Source organism: Bison bison, unplaced genomic scaffold (genome assembly GCF_000754665.1).
Source record: "Bison bison bison isolate TAMUID 2011002044 unplaced genomic scaffold, Bison_UMD1.0 scf7180017864389, whole genome shotgun sequence".
In the NCBI taxonomy this organism is placed as follows: Eukaryota; Metazoa; Chordata; class Mammalia; order Artiodactyla; family Bovidae; genus Bison; species Bison bison.
Genome location: NW_011494961.1, coordinates 3,681,134 through 3,695,377, shown reverse-complemented (window position 1 = coordinate 3,695,377; position 14,244 = coordinate 3,681,134). Strand labels below are relative to the sequence as shown.

The 14,244-nt window shown below is 40.2% G+C and overlaps 1 protein-coding gene across 1 annotated transcript in view; it reads left to right on the top strand.

The window, feature by feature from the left end:
• The window catches only part of ANK2 (ankyrin 2, neuronal), a 252,844-nt gene extending 241,163 nt beyond the window's left edge, over window positions 1-11,681 (top strand). Inside the window, 7 exon segments of the mRNA XM_010858507.1 lie at window positions 15-29; window positions 2,369-2,461; window positions 2,947-3,030; window positions 3,142-3,306; window positions 4,306-4,488; window positions 5,886-5,977; window positions 9,403-11,681. Of these exon segments, the coding sequence (XP_010856809.1) occupies window positions 15-29; window positions 2,369-2,461; window positions 2,947-3,030; window positions 3,142-3,306; window positions 4,306-4,488; window positions 5,886-5,977; window positions 9,403-9,586 (816 nt within the window). The 3' untranslated portion in view covers window positions 9,587-11,681.
• Window positions 11,682-14,244: the final 2,563 nt, after the last annotated feature.

The window sequence follows — 14,244 nt, the reverse complement described above, 5'->3', positions numbered from 1 at the left end:
GGCTTGATGAAGAGGCTGCTTTTCAAAAGGTAAAATCTCCTCTGTTTCTTTTCCCATGTGGAACAAAGCTCCACACCCTCTCCCATGTGCATTTCTCCAGTGACCTGTTTTTTTCACAGAACAGCTTGCCAAATTAATTAACTTGGGCCATGGGAAGCCCACCAATCCCTTTTAAAAACCTGAGAACCCGTGAATCTAGAAAGAGAGTAGTACATGGTTCTAATTCTAGCTCTTTGACCATCAGCCCCAGTTTTATAGTTGGAAACCCTTTTGCTAAGAAAAATGAGCATTGGGGTGAAAGAATATACCTGATATTACCTTTCAGAATTATCTTATAAATAAAGACGACTAGTGAGGGGAATTTACCGAGCATCAGGTAAGCTGGCCAGCCGTGGGAGAGTGCTGGAATCTGCCCTCGTGGCAAGTCTGTCTGTGCGGTCAGGTGATAAGCACACCACCTGTGGGTATTGAGTGGGGTTTACCTCCCAAAACAAATGTTTCTCATTAGGGGAAGTATTATTTCCAAGTAAGAGCTCCTATTTATTTTAAGAATGACTCAGGAAAAGGACATTACACCTACATTGACGGCTGGTTCCAAAAGTCAGAAAACCCATAGCGGCATGAGTATGCATCACTGTCTCTTCTTTGTTTTTAAGTGAGGTTTTGATATTGTGAAGACAGGTGGAGACCATCTTTAGAAACTGAGTTGAACCATTTATTCTCAGAACACAGTCTGAGTGGTTCGTATCGCTCCCTCCTCTGAACTCCTGGATCAGAATGAACCCAGGGAGGTGAAAGGACAAGAACCGGCATTTTCAATAGCTCCCTGAAGGAGTCACACACACACACACAAGTGTGAACATCTTTCTGAATTAAACTTAATGTAAATTAAATTAGATATATTTTTCCTTTTTTGGATTTAAAAACATTTTATATGTCAGACTATTTTTAAAGCATGCATATACATCTTTTAGGAAAGAATGTTTTATAAAAGAATTAAGACTCTGGAGGGAAAATATCTTTGGGCTTAACATCTACATTTGTTTTTGTTCACTCTGAGTGTGATATCTGCTGGCAAGATTTCTAAAACCGTAGTTTAAAATTAGGGGAGATCCAGGCAGATAAGAACTGCTCCAAATTTTGGCAGCTATTTTAAATAATGAATTCATCCCATGAATGGATGTTTATTCCAAGTTTGCATTTGTACAGCCTTTATTCATCTCTCAAGTTCTTGGCTTAAATGAATTCTAGTAAAAATGTTTCATAGATGCTGTCTGAACTTAAAAGTTGCCAATTTTAGTCTAAGAATCTGTAGGCTAACTGAAGTGTACACTTGAAACAATTATCTGGATAATTCATATATTTAATCTGTCCTATGCATATGAATACATTTTGATAAATTTCCCTATATTCCACATTATTTATATGGGCCTGTTCTACTTATTCTTGATGAATTTCTAATTCTTTCTCTTAAGCTTCCTATTTTGACCCTTTTCATCTCATGACCCTGACTTAAGGGTCCAATTTCAGTCACTTTTCTTCCTGACCATATTTCTAGGCAGCAGATTCATAAGTGTACTTAAAGTATAATTTGGCTTGGAATTTACATGTTTTCCTGCAGCAGGAAAGAATATGGAAATATGAGTGATATTTTAAAGTATGTTGACAAAATTTAGTTGAGTAATCTTTTCTATGTTTCAATAGAATTTTTAAAAATAGCATTCCATTAGGAAAGAATGATTCCATATATGTGCTCCCATGAGATATGTTATCATCTAAAGTTATGATCTTAGCTCCAGCTTTGGCTTTGGGCCAGACCCATAAAATTGGATTGGCCTCTGCACCTCAGCTCCTGTGCACAGGGAGTCTAATACTATTCATAGCCTGTCTTCCTTGATGGCAGGGAAACTCACTACTGGCCAGATAATAGCTACAGGAAATTTTGACTTCCTGCAGAAAGTTCTGCTACAAGCATAGTATTTCTGTGCCTTTGGTGGGTCATTCCAAGCCTGAGCCCAAGAATCAACAGCTCACTAGAGTTTCTTGTTCTGCCCGTGATCTGTGTCTACATCAGGAGTTGAAGTCCAAGAAGAGTGGGCAAGTTGCTTCTTTCTTCTGATGTATTTTGACGGATGGGTGCTCAGGCCACTCTCAGAATTTCAAATTTTTTTTTAATTCAGTAAACAAAAAGCTATATTCTCGGTGAAGTCTGAGCCCAGCATGTGCTGTTTTCATCCCTCCTGGCTTTTCCACCAAAGCCTCCACGAATAGAACTTGCAGAAACCACTGTGGGCTAAAACAGAAACCTGTAGTGAAGAGACATTCCTTAGCATGATAAACAAAAACCCTGCTTCCATGCTTCCACCAGGAGCTAACAGAGGAATTAGGTGAGCTGGAGGCCAGCTCAGATGAGGAGGCGATGGTAACAACCAGGGTTGTCCGCCGACGATTGATTATTCAGGTACCAGTTGTTCCGTTACTGCACGTCCAGGACACTTCTGTCCCCATAACCCTTTGAGAGTGACCAATCTGGAGTGGAGGGCTTGGCATGCTCCTTGGGTAGTGCATGGCCTTCAGAAAGCAGATCCTTAACCCTCCTAAGTTCTGTTTGTAAAGAAATGCAGCAGTAATGACATCCACAGCCTGCCTCTGAGAGAACGAACAGCAAGAGCAGGATTTAGCATCTCCAGCTCCACCCACCTCACCTCTGGCTGATCTATTTTTGTTTGTTTGTTTAAGTTTGAGCTAACTTTGGTCAGATTTTCTAGCATGTTATTACCTCTTTTTTTTTTTTTTAAACTTACTACGTGACAGGATTTGGCATCTCAGCAGTGCTTCTCAAAGCTCCTTTAATTTTCTAACCTTCCTTGCATTATAAGCACTTGGGAGTAGTTCTTCAGCACTGATGTCAAACACGGAAGTGACCCTTTTCTCTCAACTGTGTAGGGAGATGATATGCCTGACATACCCCCAGAAACAGTCACAGAAGAAGAATACATCGATGAGCATGGACACACCGTGGTAAAGAAGGTATTATCTTAAGTATCTTAGCATGATTGATTCAAGTTTCCTGTCTAAACGTGTATCAGTACCCTGGCACCGTCCCTTAAAAACAAGTTACATGAGTAAAATATCTTCTAGGTTACTAGGAAAATCATTAGGCGGTTCATCTCCTCTGACGGCACAGAGAAAGAGGAGATTACGATGCAGGGAGCACCACAGGATTCTATCAGCGTTGATGAAGGGGATGGTTATTCCAAAGTCATAAAGCGCATTGTATTGAAGAGTGACACCGAGCAGTCAGAGGTGAGCCCACAACGTCTCCAGAACTGACTTTATGGAGAGGTGTGAAATAGAGCTCACAAGAGATGGACGAGATAGTTCATTCCTGCTGGCCTCACTTCTCCCCTTTATAAGGCAGTCTGTGTTTAGTTACACGTTGATTTTTTTTTGTCTTCGTGATTTGGAAAATTTTTAAATAACCACGAGGGAGATTTGTAACCACTGTACTCATTGTCTTTGGTCCTTTTCATTTCCACTTTCTCATTAATTCAATTGACAGCAGCAGACATCCAAAAGTCAAAATTTAAAAGACAGCAATCCTATTAGCTGGCAAGTGGTAGATTCTGAAAAAAATCTTGTGCCAAGGCACTGTGGTGCCGTGCCCAGTCAGTCACCGCAGCCTTCTCTAGGGCACCTTTGATAAATACTGGATTTCTAAACTTTTGCATTTCAGAGTCACTGAAACCAGGATCCAGAAACTCCCTTGATTTGTAGCTTTATTTCTTCCTGTTTTACTTCCCTCTTTCAGAAGCATATTTACTCTCTTTGACATGTAATTTGGGACATTCTCACCATCTTGCATCCATTCACATCCTCAAAATTTTATTATTACACACACGAGGTTCTCTAAACATCTACATTTTCAGTTTCTCATGTCTCTGTAAGTTCCTTCTTTGATGGTTAATTTTGTCTTCATAATGTCAGAACAACCCATTTACACTTGGGAAAAGAGAGTTCATCTGCAGGGCACTGGGTGCATTGCACTGAGCAGCCAGTTCCTCAGCCATGAAACTTCCTGACCAACCTCTGTCCAAGCAACGAATTAAGTGGCTGATTTGGTGCTGTGTCTGTATAGTCATTACATAGATGTTACCAATTGATCGTAGTCTTTTTCTGCTTCTTGTTGACAAAATGCTGTCTTTAAGATACACCATTGTAGCATGTGGGTTTTGGCATAGAAAAGTTCATCACTGTTACATCTTGGTCATCGAAACTGTATACTGTGTGTCCTTCATTCATCAGGTAACTTTGTCTGAGCCCAGCATTCTGTCCAGTACCTCACAGTTTCAGGCTGAACCAGTGGAAGGCCGTAGAGTCAGCAAAGTTGTTAAGACAACTGTGGTCCATGGTGAGAGGATGGAGAAACATCTGGGGGATTCTAGTTTAGCCACTGATCTTCCTTCAGCCAAAGATGACTTTGAAGAGGTATAGAAGCATCATCACTTTGTCTTTATGTGTGTGCTTTGTGTTTGAGAAGAAAATGATTTATCATTGTGTCATTCCATACCTGTACTCATGGAAGGATGCAGAATAATTCAAGAGCGTAGAGTTCCTATTTGAATAATGTGTACAGTGAAATAGTTTTCCTCAACTTGTGTTCATTTGAGCCACCTGAAGAGTTTTTAAAAATCCATATGACCAGGATTCCCTTCAGCTCATTCTGGATCAGAATCTCCAAAGTTGGGGCATGATGGTACCTCCTGCCTAAAAGTCTCAGAACTGACTTGTACTTCCAATTAGTAAGGGAAAGAATTAGATATTGCCCCTCATTTTTGCTAATGGATATTCTCAGATATTTCCAATAATAAGCATTAAAGAAGATTCAGATATCGTTCATAACCATAAATAAATCAAGCATTTATAATTAAGTTCTGATTTTCAATAATTATGAAATGGGTCCACAGCACAGTGATCTCCATAAACACTTACTACAATACAAAAATTCCCCAAATTTTGAAAACCAAAACAAATTTTTAAAGTTAGTAGCAAGCTAGTTTGGCAGAAAAACTTAGTGTGAACTGACAAGGAATTGTAATGACTTGGAGTCTTTTTTATTCCAAAAGAATGAATGTTCATGTTTTACTATTGATATATTAATGGGTGTGATTTCAGGATGCTGTCCCTACCCCAAATGAGATATTAGAATATATAGTGTATACCTCATATTACCTTTCTAAAATCCAAAAAGAAAAAAACCCTGAAATTTGAAACACATCTGGTCTCAAAGATTCAGCTAAGGGCTGGTGGGCGTGTGCAAAATACATCTATGAAACATTCTTTGCTATTGAAACATTTTGAAGTTAAATCTTATGTGCATGCCCGCTTTTATACCCACAGTATGCATTGAGATTATATATGAATGCATTAGGATATTAAGAGCATACTTTATTCATACTACTTTTAGTTCTTCAGATTTGACACCTGGTGAACTTGAACTGTCAAAAGAAGAATCACCTGAGTTATACACTTCGGGCTTTGTTTGTTTGTTCCTTGTTTTTGCCTCTGGTCGTTATTGATTGTATTTGTCATTAAAGTCTGCATTGTGGAGAGGAGCAGGGTGAGGTGAAGAGGAAATTAGAACTCAACCAGTATAGGTAGGGACAACTGTGGAGTAGTTCAACCAGTCTCCTTCATGAATGCAAGAAATTTTACAGACCTGTTAAATAAAACTTGATCCTTAGGTCTGCTCCTAAGAACTGCTTTTCTTTATCCTTTCAAGCATGTATTTTTATATTGACTATCCATTAAGCAGAGTGATAGATTAAGTTAAAGTCTATGGTTTATGATAGACTTTGTCTTCTTCTGTTTTTTCCTTATTTCAGGCTTTGAGTTACACAGGTAGCCACATGAAAGTCTACTCCCCCAGTTTAGTAGAGAATGAAGTCCTGAAGGAGGATGGATCAATAATTAGAAGGTTTGGGTTAGCATGGGGTGATGCTTTGCCAACTAACACTTTTTAAAGGTTTTCTAATATTAAGAAAAGATAAATAGAATCCACACATCTACCCTAAAACCCCCTTGGAAGCTACAGACTCACCCTGCATTTTAAGACTTCCATCAAGTGATAACATCTGTCACTGTATCATTCCTGAAGTGTTCTCCTGATGCTTTAAAAGTAATACTAAGGTGCTTCCCTGGTGGCTCAGTGGTGAAGAATCCACTTGCCAATGCAGGAGACTTGGGTTCAATCCCTGGTCCAGGAAGATCCCACATACCACGGAAATGAAGAGCCAGCACAGCCATAAATAAATAAACAAAGAAAAAAATTTTAAATACTAAGACATGATAATGGGAGAAGGCAATGGCACCCCACTCCAGTACTCTTGCCTGGAAAAACCCATGGACAAGGAGCCTGGTAGGCTGCAGTCCATGGGGTCGCTAAGAGTCGGACACGACTGAAGCGACTTAGCAGCAGCAGCAGCAAGACATGATAATAGTCAGATGACTTTTAGACAGTCACTTCCTAGATTTCAGCAAGTCACCAATTTCATTGGGCCAACCATCTCGGATATTCCATTGTAGAATAGAGTTCAGTTCAGTTCAGTCACTCAGTCATGTCTGACTCTTTGCAACCCCATGAACTGCAGCACGCCAGGTCTCCCTGTCCATCACCAACTCCCAGAGTTCACCCAAACTCATGTCCATTGAGTCGGTGATGCCATCCAGCCATCTCATCTTCTGTGGACCCCTTCTCCTCCTGCCCCCAATCCCTCCCAGAATCAGAGTCTTTTCCAATGAGTCAACTCTTCGCATGAGGTGGCCAAGGTATTGGAGTTTCAGCTTTAGCATCACTCCTTCCAAAGAACACCCAGGACTGATCTCCTTTAGAATGGACTGGTTGGATCTCCTTGCAGTCCAAGGGACTCTCAAGAGTCTTCTCCAACACCACAGTTCAAAAGCATCAATGTTTCGGTGCTCAGCTTTCTTCACAGTCCAACTCTCACATCCATACATGACCACTGGAAAAACCATAGCCTTGACTAGACAGACCTTTGTTGGCAAAGTAATGTCTCTGCTTTTGAATATGCTATCTAGGTTGGTCATAACTTTCCTTCCAAGGAGTAGGAATCAAATTAAATTGCTCACAAATTAATCTAGCTGAAGGCAATGGCACCCCACTCCAGTACTCTTGCCTGGAAAATCCCATGGGTAGAGGAGCCTGGTAGGCTGCAGTCCATGGGGTCACTAAAAGTCGGACACGACTGAGCAACTTCACTTTCACTTTCACTTTCAGCTCAATCTTGGTAAATCTTTCCTTTGATGGGTTTTTGTCTTTAACAAGCTGTTTCATGATTCTGCATGTGAGTGGTAAATAACATGAGCATGAATTTGATACCCATGAAGCTGAATGTACCTAGTGAGGCTGAAACCAGGGACTTTAATAAATTCAGAAAATATTATAAAAGCAGTAAGCAGCTCATATCTGTGCATATGAACAAGGATTAGCTCTGAGGCTTTCTGGTCTACCCTCATCCCCATTGCTTGTTCGATGTGTAAACTTGGGCACCATTACCTCACTTCTTTCTGGGCTTCTAGCAGTGCCGTGTGTATTAACAAAATGTTCTCAGCTTCTCATTGAAGACACAATGGAAATTGAAGTTACTGCTGTGCTTTTCATTTCAGTGAGAAGAAAAGAAAGATTGTCATTTATAGTACTCTACAAGGCTATTTTTAGCCTGTAGAACATAATAATTAGAACAGTGAAATTAAAGGTTCTGTCACAATTCCACCCTCCAACCACATGTGAAAAACAGCCCCAGCTAGGAATTTAAGAGAGAGTAATTGCTCACAGAACTTTAAGAATGCTATATAAATTAAGGATAAAGTGCTTTTTATACTCTGAACTCTTACATCTTTTACTCAGTTATGCATATGGGACCACATAAACCACGCACACCCTAGCATCATGAGATCTTAAGATGGAGTTAGATTGAGAGCAGTTCATCCAAAACTCTCAGTGACAGCTGGTGAATTTGAAGCCAGGAATATAGACATCTCAGTCCAGTCCCACAGCTACTTAGTTTATGGAAGTCTATTTGTGATCCACAACACTTCATCTTACATGTTGCTGAAGACATTTGATCATACCCACTGCTCCCCGATAGGCATATAATTCATTCCACTGTTTGAGTTGTATATGTAAGTGTATTCATAAGCACATTCATTGACATATGTGGACACACAGCACCAAGAAGTGTCCTCTGATAGAAGCTTAACCCCCAATGCCAGTGCCCTAAAGGTTTATACTAGATCTTGGTGGCAATAGCAGAAATTTGCATTTTGGATGAAAAAAATATATATGGATGCTGAATAGTTATAAAACAATCTGACTTCAACCACTGGCGCCAAATTTGATGTTTTACTCAAAAGGAACAAATGAAAGTTTGCTTGCAGATACAAAATAATTCAGGTAGACTCAAAGGAAAGGGGAGATAAGAGAACACAAGAGAAGGAAGGAGACAAGATGTCCAAAGGTAAGCCGGAAGTGTTTTGATTGAAGTCAGCCATTTTAAAAACCACGGTGATCTTAACAGATGTGTAGAGATGTCAGAAGGAAGAATTAAGCTTAGGGAATTAAGCTTAGGGAATTAAGAAGCATTAGCTTAGGGCAGCCCGTGGGCAGAACCCTCAGCTTCTTGACACTAGGAATCGGTAAGGAAAATACTGGGTAAAGCTTCAAAAACTGATACATCCAATGCTGGTATAAAGTTGGTCCCTATGGCCTCATGGTTATAGATTCAAATCCTGAAACCTTTGATTTTTGGCCCTGTTGTATAATAACTGAGTTATTTTTTTTTATTTGGAGCACTGCTTAAATTCTCTGAGATCCAGTTTCCTTACTTGCTATATAATAATAGTACCTGGTCCATAAGACATGTTTACCACATATTTGTGGAATGAAGAATTGTATTTACAAGCAGAGAGGGAGCAAATCACAGTATGATCACTTTGCAGTAAAGATGCAGGAAAATAATCATACCAATATAACAGTACATGGAGATGAAGCAGTGCCCTAATCAAAACAGGCATGAGTGTATGGTTAGTTCTTAAGAGAATCATATGAAAACTTCATTTCATTTATTTGAAATATTTCTTAAAGTTTAAAAAAAAAATACTCCTTGTTCCAGAATACGTTTTAGAAATTTCATGAGTCATTTAAATAGGAGAGCTGTGTTTAAAAGAAAGAAGCGCAGAGATGGCTGTAGTTGGTAATAGCCCAGGACAGAGGCGTCAACAGTAAGTATCACTTTCATGTCTTAGGTCCTCTCATACCAAAGGTAGTGGCTGCCTTTAGCAGGAAAGAAAGAACGTAACATTCTCTTGTCTGCTTTCCTCCAGGACAACAATGAGTAAAGCTAGAACCCAGAAGAGGGCTGTGGTGAAGGACCAGCAGGGAAAACGCATTTACTTGGAGCACCTGGAGGATGTCCCAGACGCGCTAGACCAGGACGACCTCCAGCACGACCTCCAGCAACTCCTTCGGCATTTCTGCAAGGAGGACTCGAAGCAAGAGGCCCAGTGAGGGGCTGCCCAATTCTCACACCAGAAACCACAGCTTCACTCAATATGCAACGTCCCGTTTCATTAGAGGAGTGACCTCACTGGCCTGATTAATGGGATACCCTGACATTTCACTTTCAGCAAACATGCGGCATTTGGTTTGAGTTTTCCCCCATCCTCTTTAACTGTAAGCTAATTTGTGACCAAAGATAGCATCCCTCACTCTGGGTGCTGTATCCACTGCTCTGTTGTGTCTGTGCTGACCTGGGACCTGGCCACCTCCGTTGTTCTTCTTGGCTTCTGCACAAGCTCCATGAAAATCCATTCAACGGGAGAACTTCACCTGCGGACCTCTTCAAATGATGACACATAGGAATCCTTCCAAGAGATACCCGTGTACGATGTATATAGCTAATGCTCAGACGAACACTATATTAAAATTAAAACCACTGCCTATCATGACTACACTGGGCATCACGGAGTGAAAGGCCTCTAGAGGAATTGCTGAACCACAGTTCGTTAAGATATTGCTAACACAATCGAATGATAATACAGTTCTACCACAAAAGAAGCACTTCAGACCTACCATGTCCTTAGAATTTCCAGAGTAGCCCTGGCTCCTAGTTAAAGATGGGTTCATAACCTTGAAGAACTGTCCTAACTAAGCACTTAGCGCTGGTGCTGGCCAGCCATGATTTATGACTCTCCAGCCGTCATCGAGGGCGGGGAGGCGGGGAGCCGAGGCAACGAGATGAAGCAGTGAGGTGTTGAGTTGCCAGTAGCAGCATCCCACAGCTGTCTAGCATCTTCAGGTCCTTTAGATTTGGGACATGTTGGCAGGGTATTTTAAAAAGCTATAACTACTGTAGTTTTCCAGTTTTCATTGCTGCTTTAGCAAACCACGCTGTCTTATTGGTGGTACTTTCTCCTGGCCACTGCACTGTAGATAATTCATCGGAAACAAGATTTGCCCAACACAAATGGTTGAACTCCTTCACCATGTTGAAGTGGTTTCTTCTTTTTTTTTTCTCCAGGTTTATATCTTCTCTAATACCTGCATGTAGCATTTAAGAATCAAATCACAAACCCCTCTTCTAATCACATCGATGGTTTTCATTCTTTTTACCCTCAGCAAGCACTTTTCACTTTTCTGCTAGGTCTGTTTTTAGCTTGCAGACGAGATTGAGAAATCCTGAAAAATTTGGTTTGGGTTTAAAATTTTTAGTTTATTTATTTGAAATCCGAACTCCCTTGGAAACTCTGAAGTGCATTTGTGCACTTCCCTGTCTGTCTGTTTCAAAGAAGGGACTTTGATCAGCTGAGTGATTTCCATGTCCTATTCCTCATTCCTCTAGTGGTTGAAGCTGTGTAGCATTTTAACATATATATATTCACAAATATATTCATATAAACAGTATACATTTTGAATCAGTTATTTGTTAAAGAAAAGTATATTCAATGAAGATGAAATTTAAAAATTTTAAAAACCAGAGTCTATCCTCCAGGGATTGAACATTTTCCAATTCTATCTGGTCTTTTCCTGTTGTGCAAAAATGACTCATTGTTCCGAATGTCAAAAACAAAGATGACAAACAATGGTACTTCTTCATTTCAAGTAACGTTGCCAAGAGAGAAAATTTCCTGGGAGGGAGGTTTCCCACAAGCCGAATCTCCTAAGCCTCAAATGATAGCACTTTTTGGCAATTGGATAGGAAATAAAGCATTCTTTGGCAGCCAAAATGAGTGAGGCCAGTGGTGAAACTTTTCGAGCGCACCATGGCCTTGTTGTCCAAACCTTCACTGGAGCTCAAGAAAAGCACTTCTGTTGTGTTATTTGCAGTGCAGATGATGTCTGTAACAACATAATGGTTATTCACCTTTTTTTTTTCTTTTTTGGTTTTGATTTTTGCTGTGTAATCAAAAAACTTGAATACTGTGAGAAGAAGTGAATTTTCAGTTGATGAATCAGCATCTTGTTCCCATGGTGATAACACTAATTGAATATATCTATGAGGGCATGTATTAGTTAACGGAAAAAATACAACACTAACAATACATAGCTGCAATGTGTACAATGGCTGATTTAATTAAATAAAATGTACAAGTGTTAAATGTGGCAACGGTGATTTGTTCTTCTTTATCACTCACCTTTGATTCCAGGAGATGACAGATGAATATTAAAGAGATGAAATAGATGTGAAGCCTGAAGGAAGACACACTTGCTTTTGTTCTTGTTTGGGAACTGAATATGCTTCATGCCCAATGCTGTTAAGCACTGGGAGAAACAGACTGTATTCTGTCCTGAAAGAATTTTTATTGTTATGCAAAAGGAGAAAAACAATGATTTATTTTTAGTTTTAGGATCATGAGTAAATGAGAAATGGGAATTTGGGGGCCTGGAAGAGATGAGAAGAGGGGCCATGATTCACCTCTTTTCTATGCGGTCATGGTGCTCAGAGAACGCCTTCTGCCTTTGGGAGCAGCATTTAGCTCTGGGGCTTTACTCATCTCTCATCGACTTAGAGTTAGAAATGAAGTGGATCCATTAATGCAAATAAAGAACAGGGCAGGGATGTGCAAAACTGAAATCAGTTGTGTTTGGAGAGTATCTTTGGTTTTGTTTTTGGAAGAAACCCTTTAGTGCTGCTATAGTATTTTTACTGCAAAAACAACAGAAAGACACAGCTTAAGAATTGAGTCAAGTTTTATTTATTATTTTATGCTTTTTTATTGACATATAATTGCTTTACAATGTTCTGTTACTTTCTGCTGTATGGTGAAGTGAATCAGCTCTGTGTATACATGTATCCTTTCCTTCTTGCACCTGCTTCCCACCATCCCCCACCCCTAGTCCTACCCATCTAGGTCATCACAGAGCACCGAGCCGAGCTTCCTAAGTGTTACAGCAGGTTCCCGCCAGCTATCTAGCTCACACGTGGTAGTGTATATATGTCAATCCTAGCCTCCCAATTTGTCCCACCCTCCCCTTCCCCTAACCCCCCGTCCACATGTTCATTCTCTGCATCAGTGGCTCTATTCCTACCCTGGAAATGGGTTATCAGAGAAGGCAATGGCACCCCACTCCAGTACTCTTGCCTGGAAAATCCCATGGACAGAGGAGCTTGGTAGGCTGCAGTCCATGGGGTCTTGAAGATTCGGATATGACTGGGCGACTTCACTTTCACTTTTCACTTTCATGCATTGGAGAGGGAAATGGCAACCCACTCCAGTGTTCTTACCTGGAGAATCCCAGGGACGGGGGAGCCTGGTGGGCTGCCGTCCATTGGGTCGCACAGAGTCGGACACGACTTAGCAGCAGCAACAGCAGTACCATTTTTATAGTTTCCACATGCATGCATAAATATACAATGTTTCTTTTTCTCTTTCTCACTAACTTCACTCTAGGTCCATGCACTTCTCTACAAATGACCCCTTTTCATCCCTTTTTCTGGTTGAGTAACATTTCATTGTATATATGTACTATGTCTTCCTTATCCACTCACCTGTCGTTAGATGTTGCGATTGCTTCCATGTCCTGGCCATTGTGAATAGTGTTGCAGTGACGTTAGGGTTACATGTGTCTTTTTGGATTATGCCCCAAAAGTATATATGCTCAGTATATATGCCCAGTACGGGGATTGCTGGGTCTTACGGTAGTTTTATTTTTAGATTTTAAAGGAACCTCCATACTGTTTTCCATAGTGGCTTTATCAATATACATTCCCACTAATAGTGCAAATTCAGTTCAGTTCAGTCACTAAGTTGAGTCTGACTCTTTGTGATCCCATGGACTACAGCACGCCAGGCTTCCCTGTCCATCACCAACTCCCGGAGTCATGTCTATCAAGTCAATGATGTCATCCAACCATCTCTCTGCCATCCCCTGCTCCTGCCTTCAGTCTTTCCCAGCATCAGGGTCATTTCTAATGAGTCATCTCTGCCTTTTCTAAATCCAGCTTAAACATCTGGAAGGTCTCTGTTCTTGTACTGTTGAAGCCTAGCTTGGAGAATTTTGAGCTTCACATAGTGCAAGACGGCTCCCTTTTTTCCACATCCTCTCCAGTAATTTATTATTTGTAGATATTTTGATAATGGCCATTCTGACCGGTCTGAGGTAGTATCTGTACTTTTGATTTGCATTTCTCTAATAATTAGTGGTATTGAGCATCTTCATGTGCCTCTTAGCCATCTGTATGTCTTCTTTAGAGAGATGTCTGTTTAGATCTGCCCATTTTTTGATTGGGCTGTTTGTTTTTTTGATACTGAGCTGCATGAGCTGTTTGTATATTTTGGAAATTAACCGTTTGTTAATTGCTTCATTTGCAAATATTTTCTCCCATTCTGAGGGTTTTTTTCATCTTGTTATGGTTTCCTTTGCTGTACAAAAGCTTTTATGTTTAATTAGGTCCCACTTGCTTATTTTTGTGTGTATTTTCATTACCCTAGGAGGTTAAAAAAAGATCTTGCTGTTGTTTATGTCAGAGTGTTTTTCCTATGTTTTCCTCTAAGAGTTTTATAGTGTCTGGTCTTACATTTAGATCTTTAATCCATTTTGAGCTTATTTGTGTGTGTGGTGTTATGTAGTATTCCAATTCATTCTTTTACACATAGCTGTCCAGTTTTCCCAGCACCATTTATTGAAGAGGCTGTCTTTTCTCCATTGTATATCCTTGCCTCCTG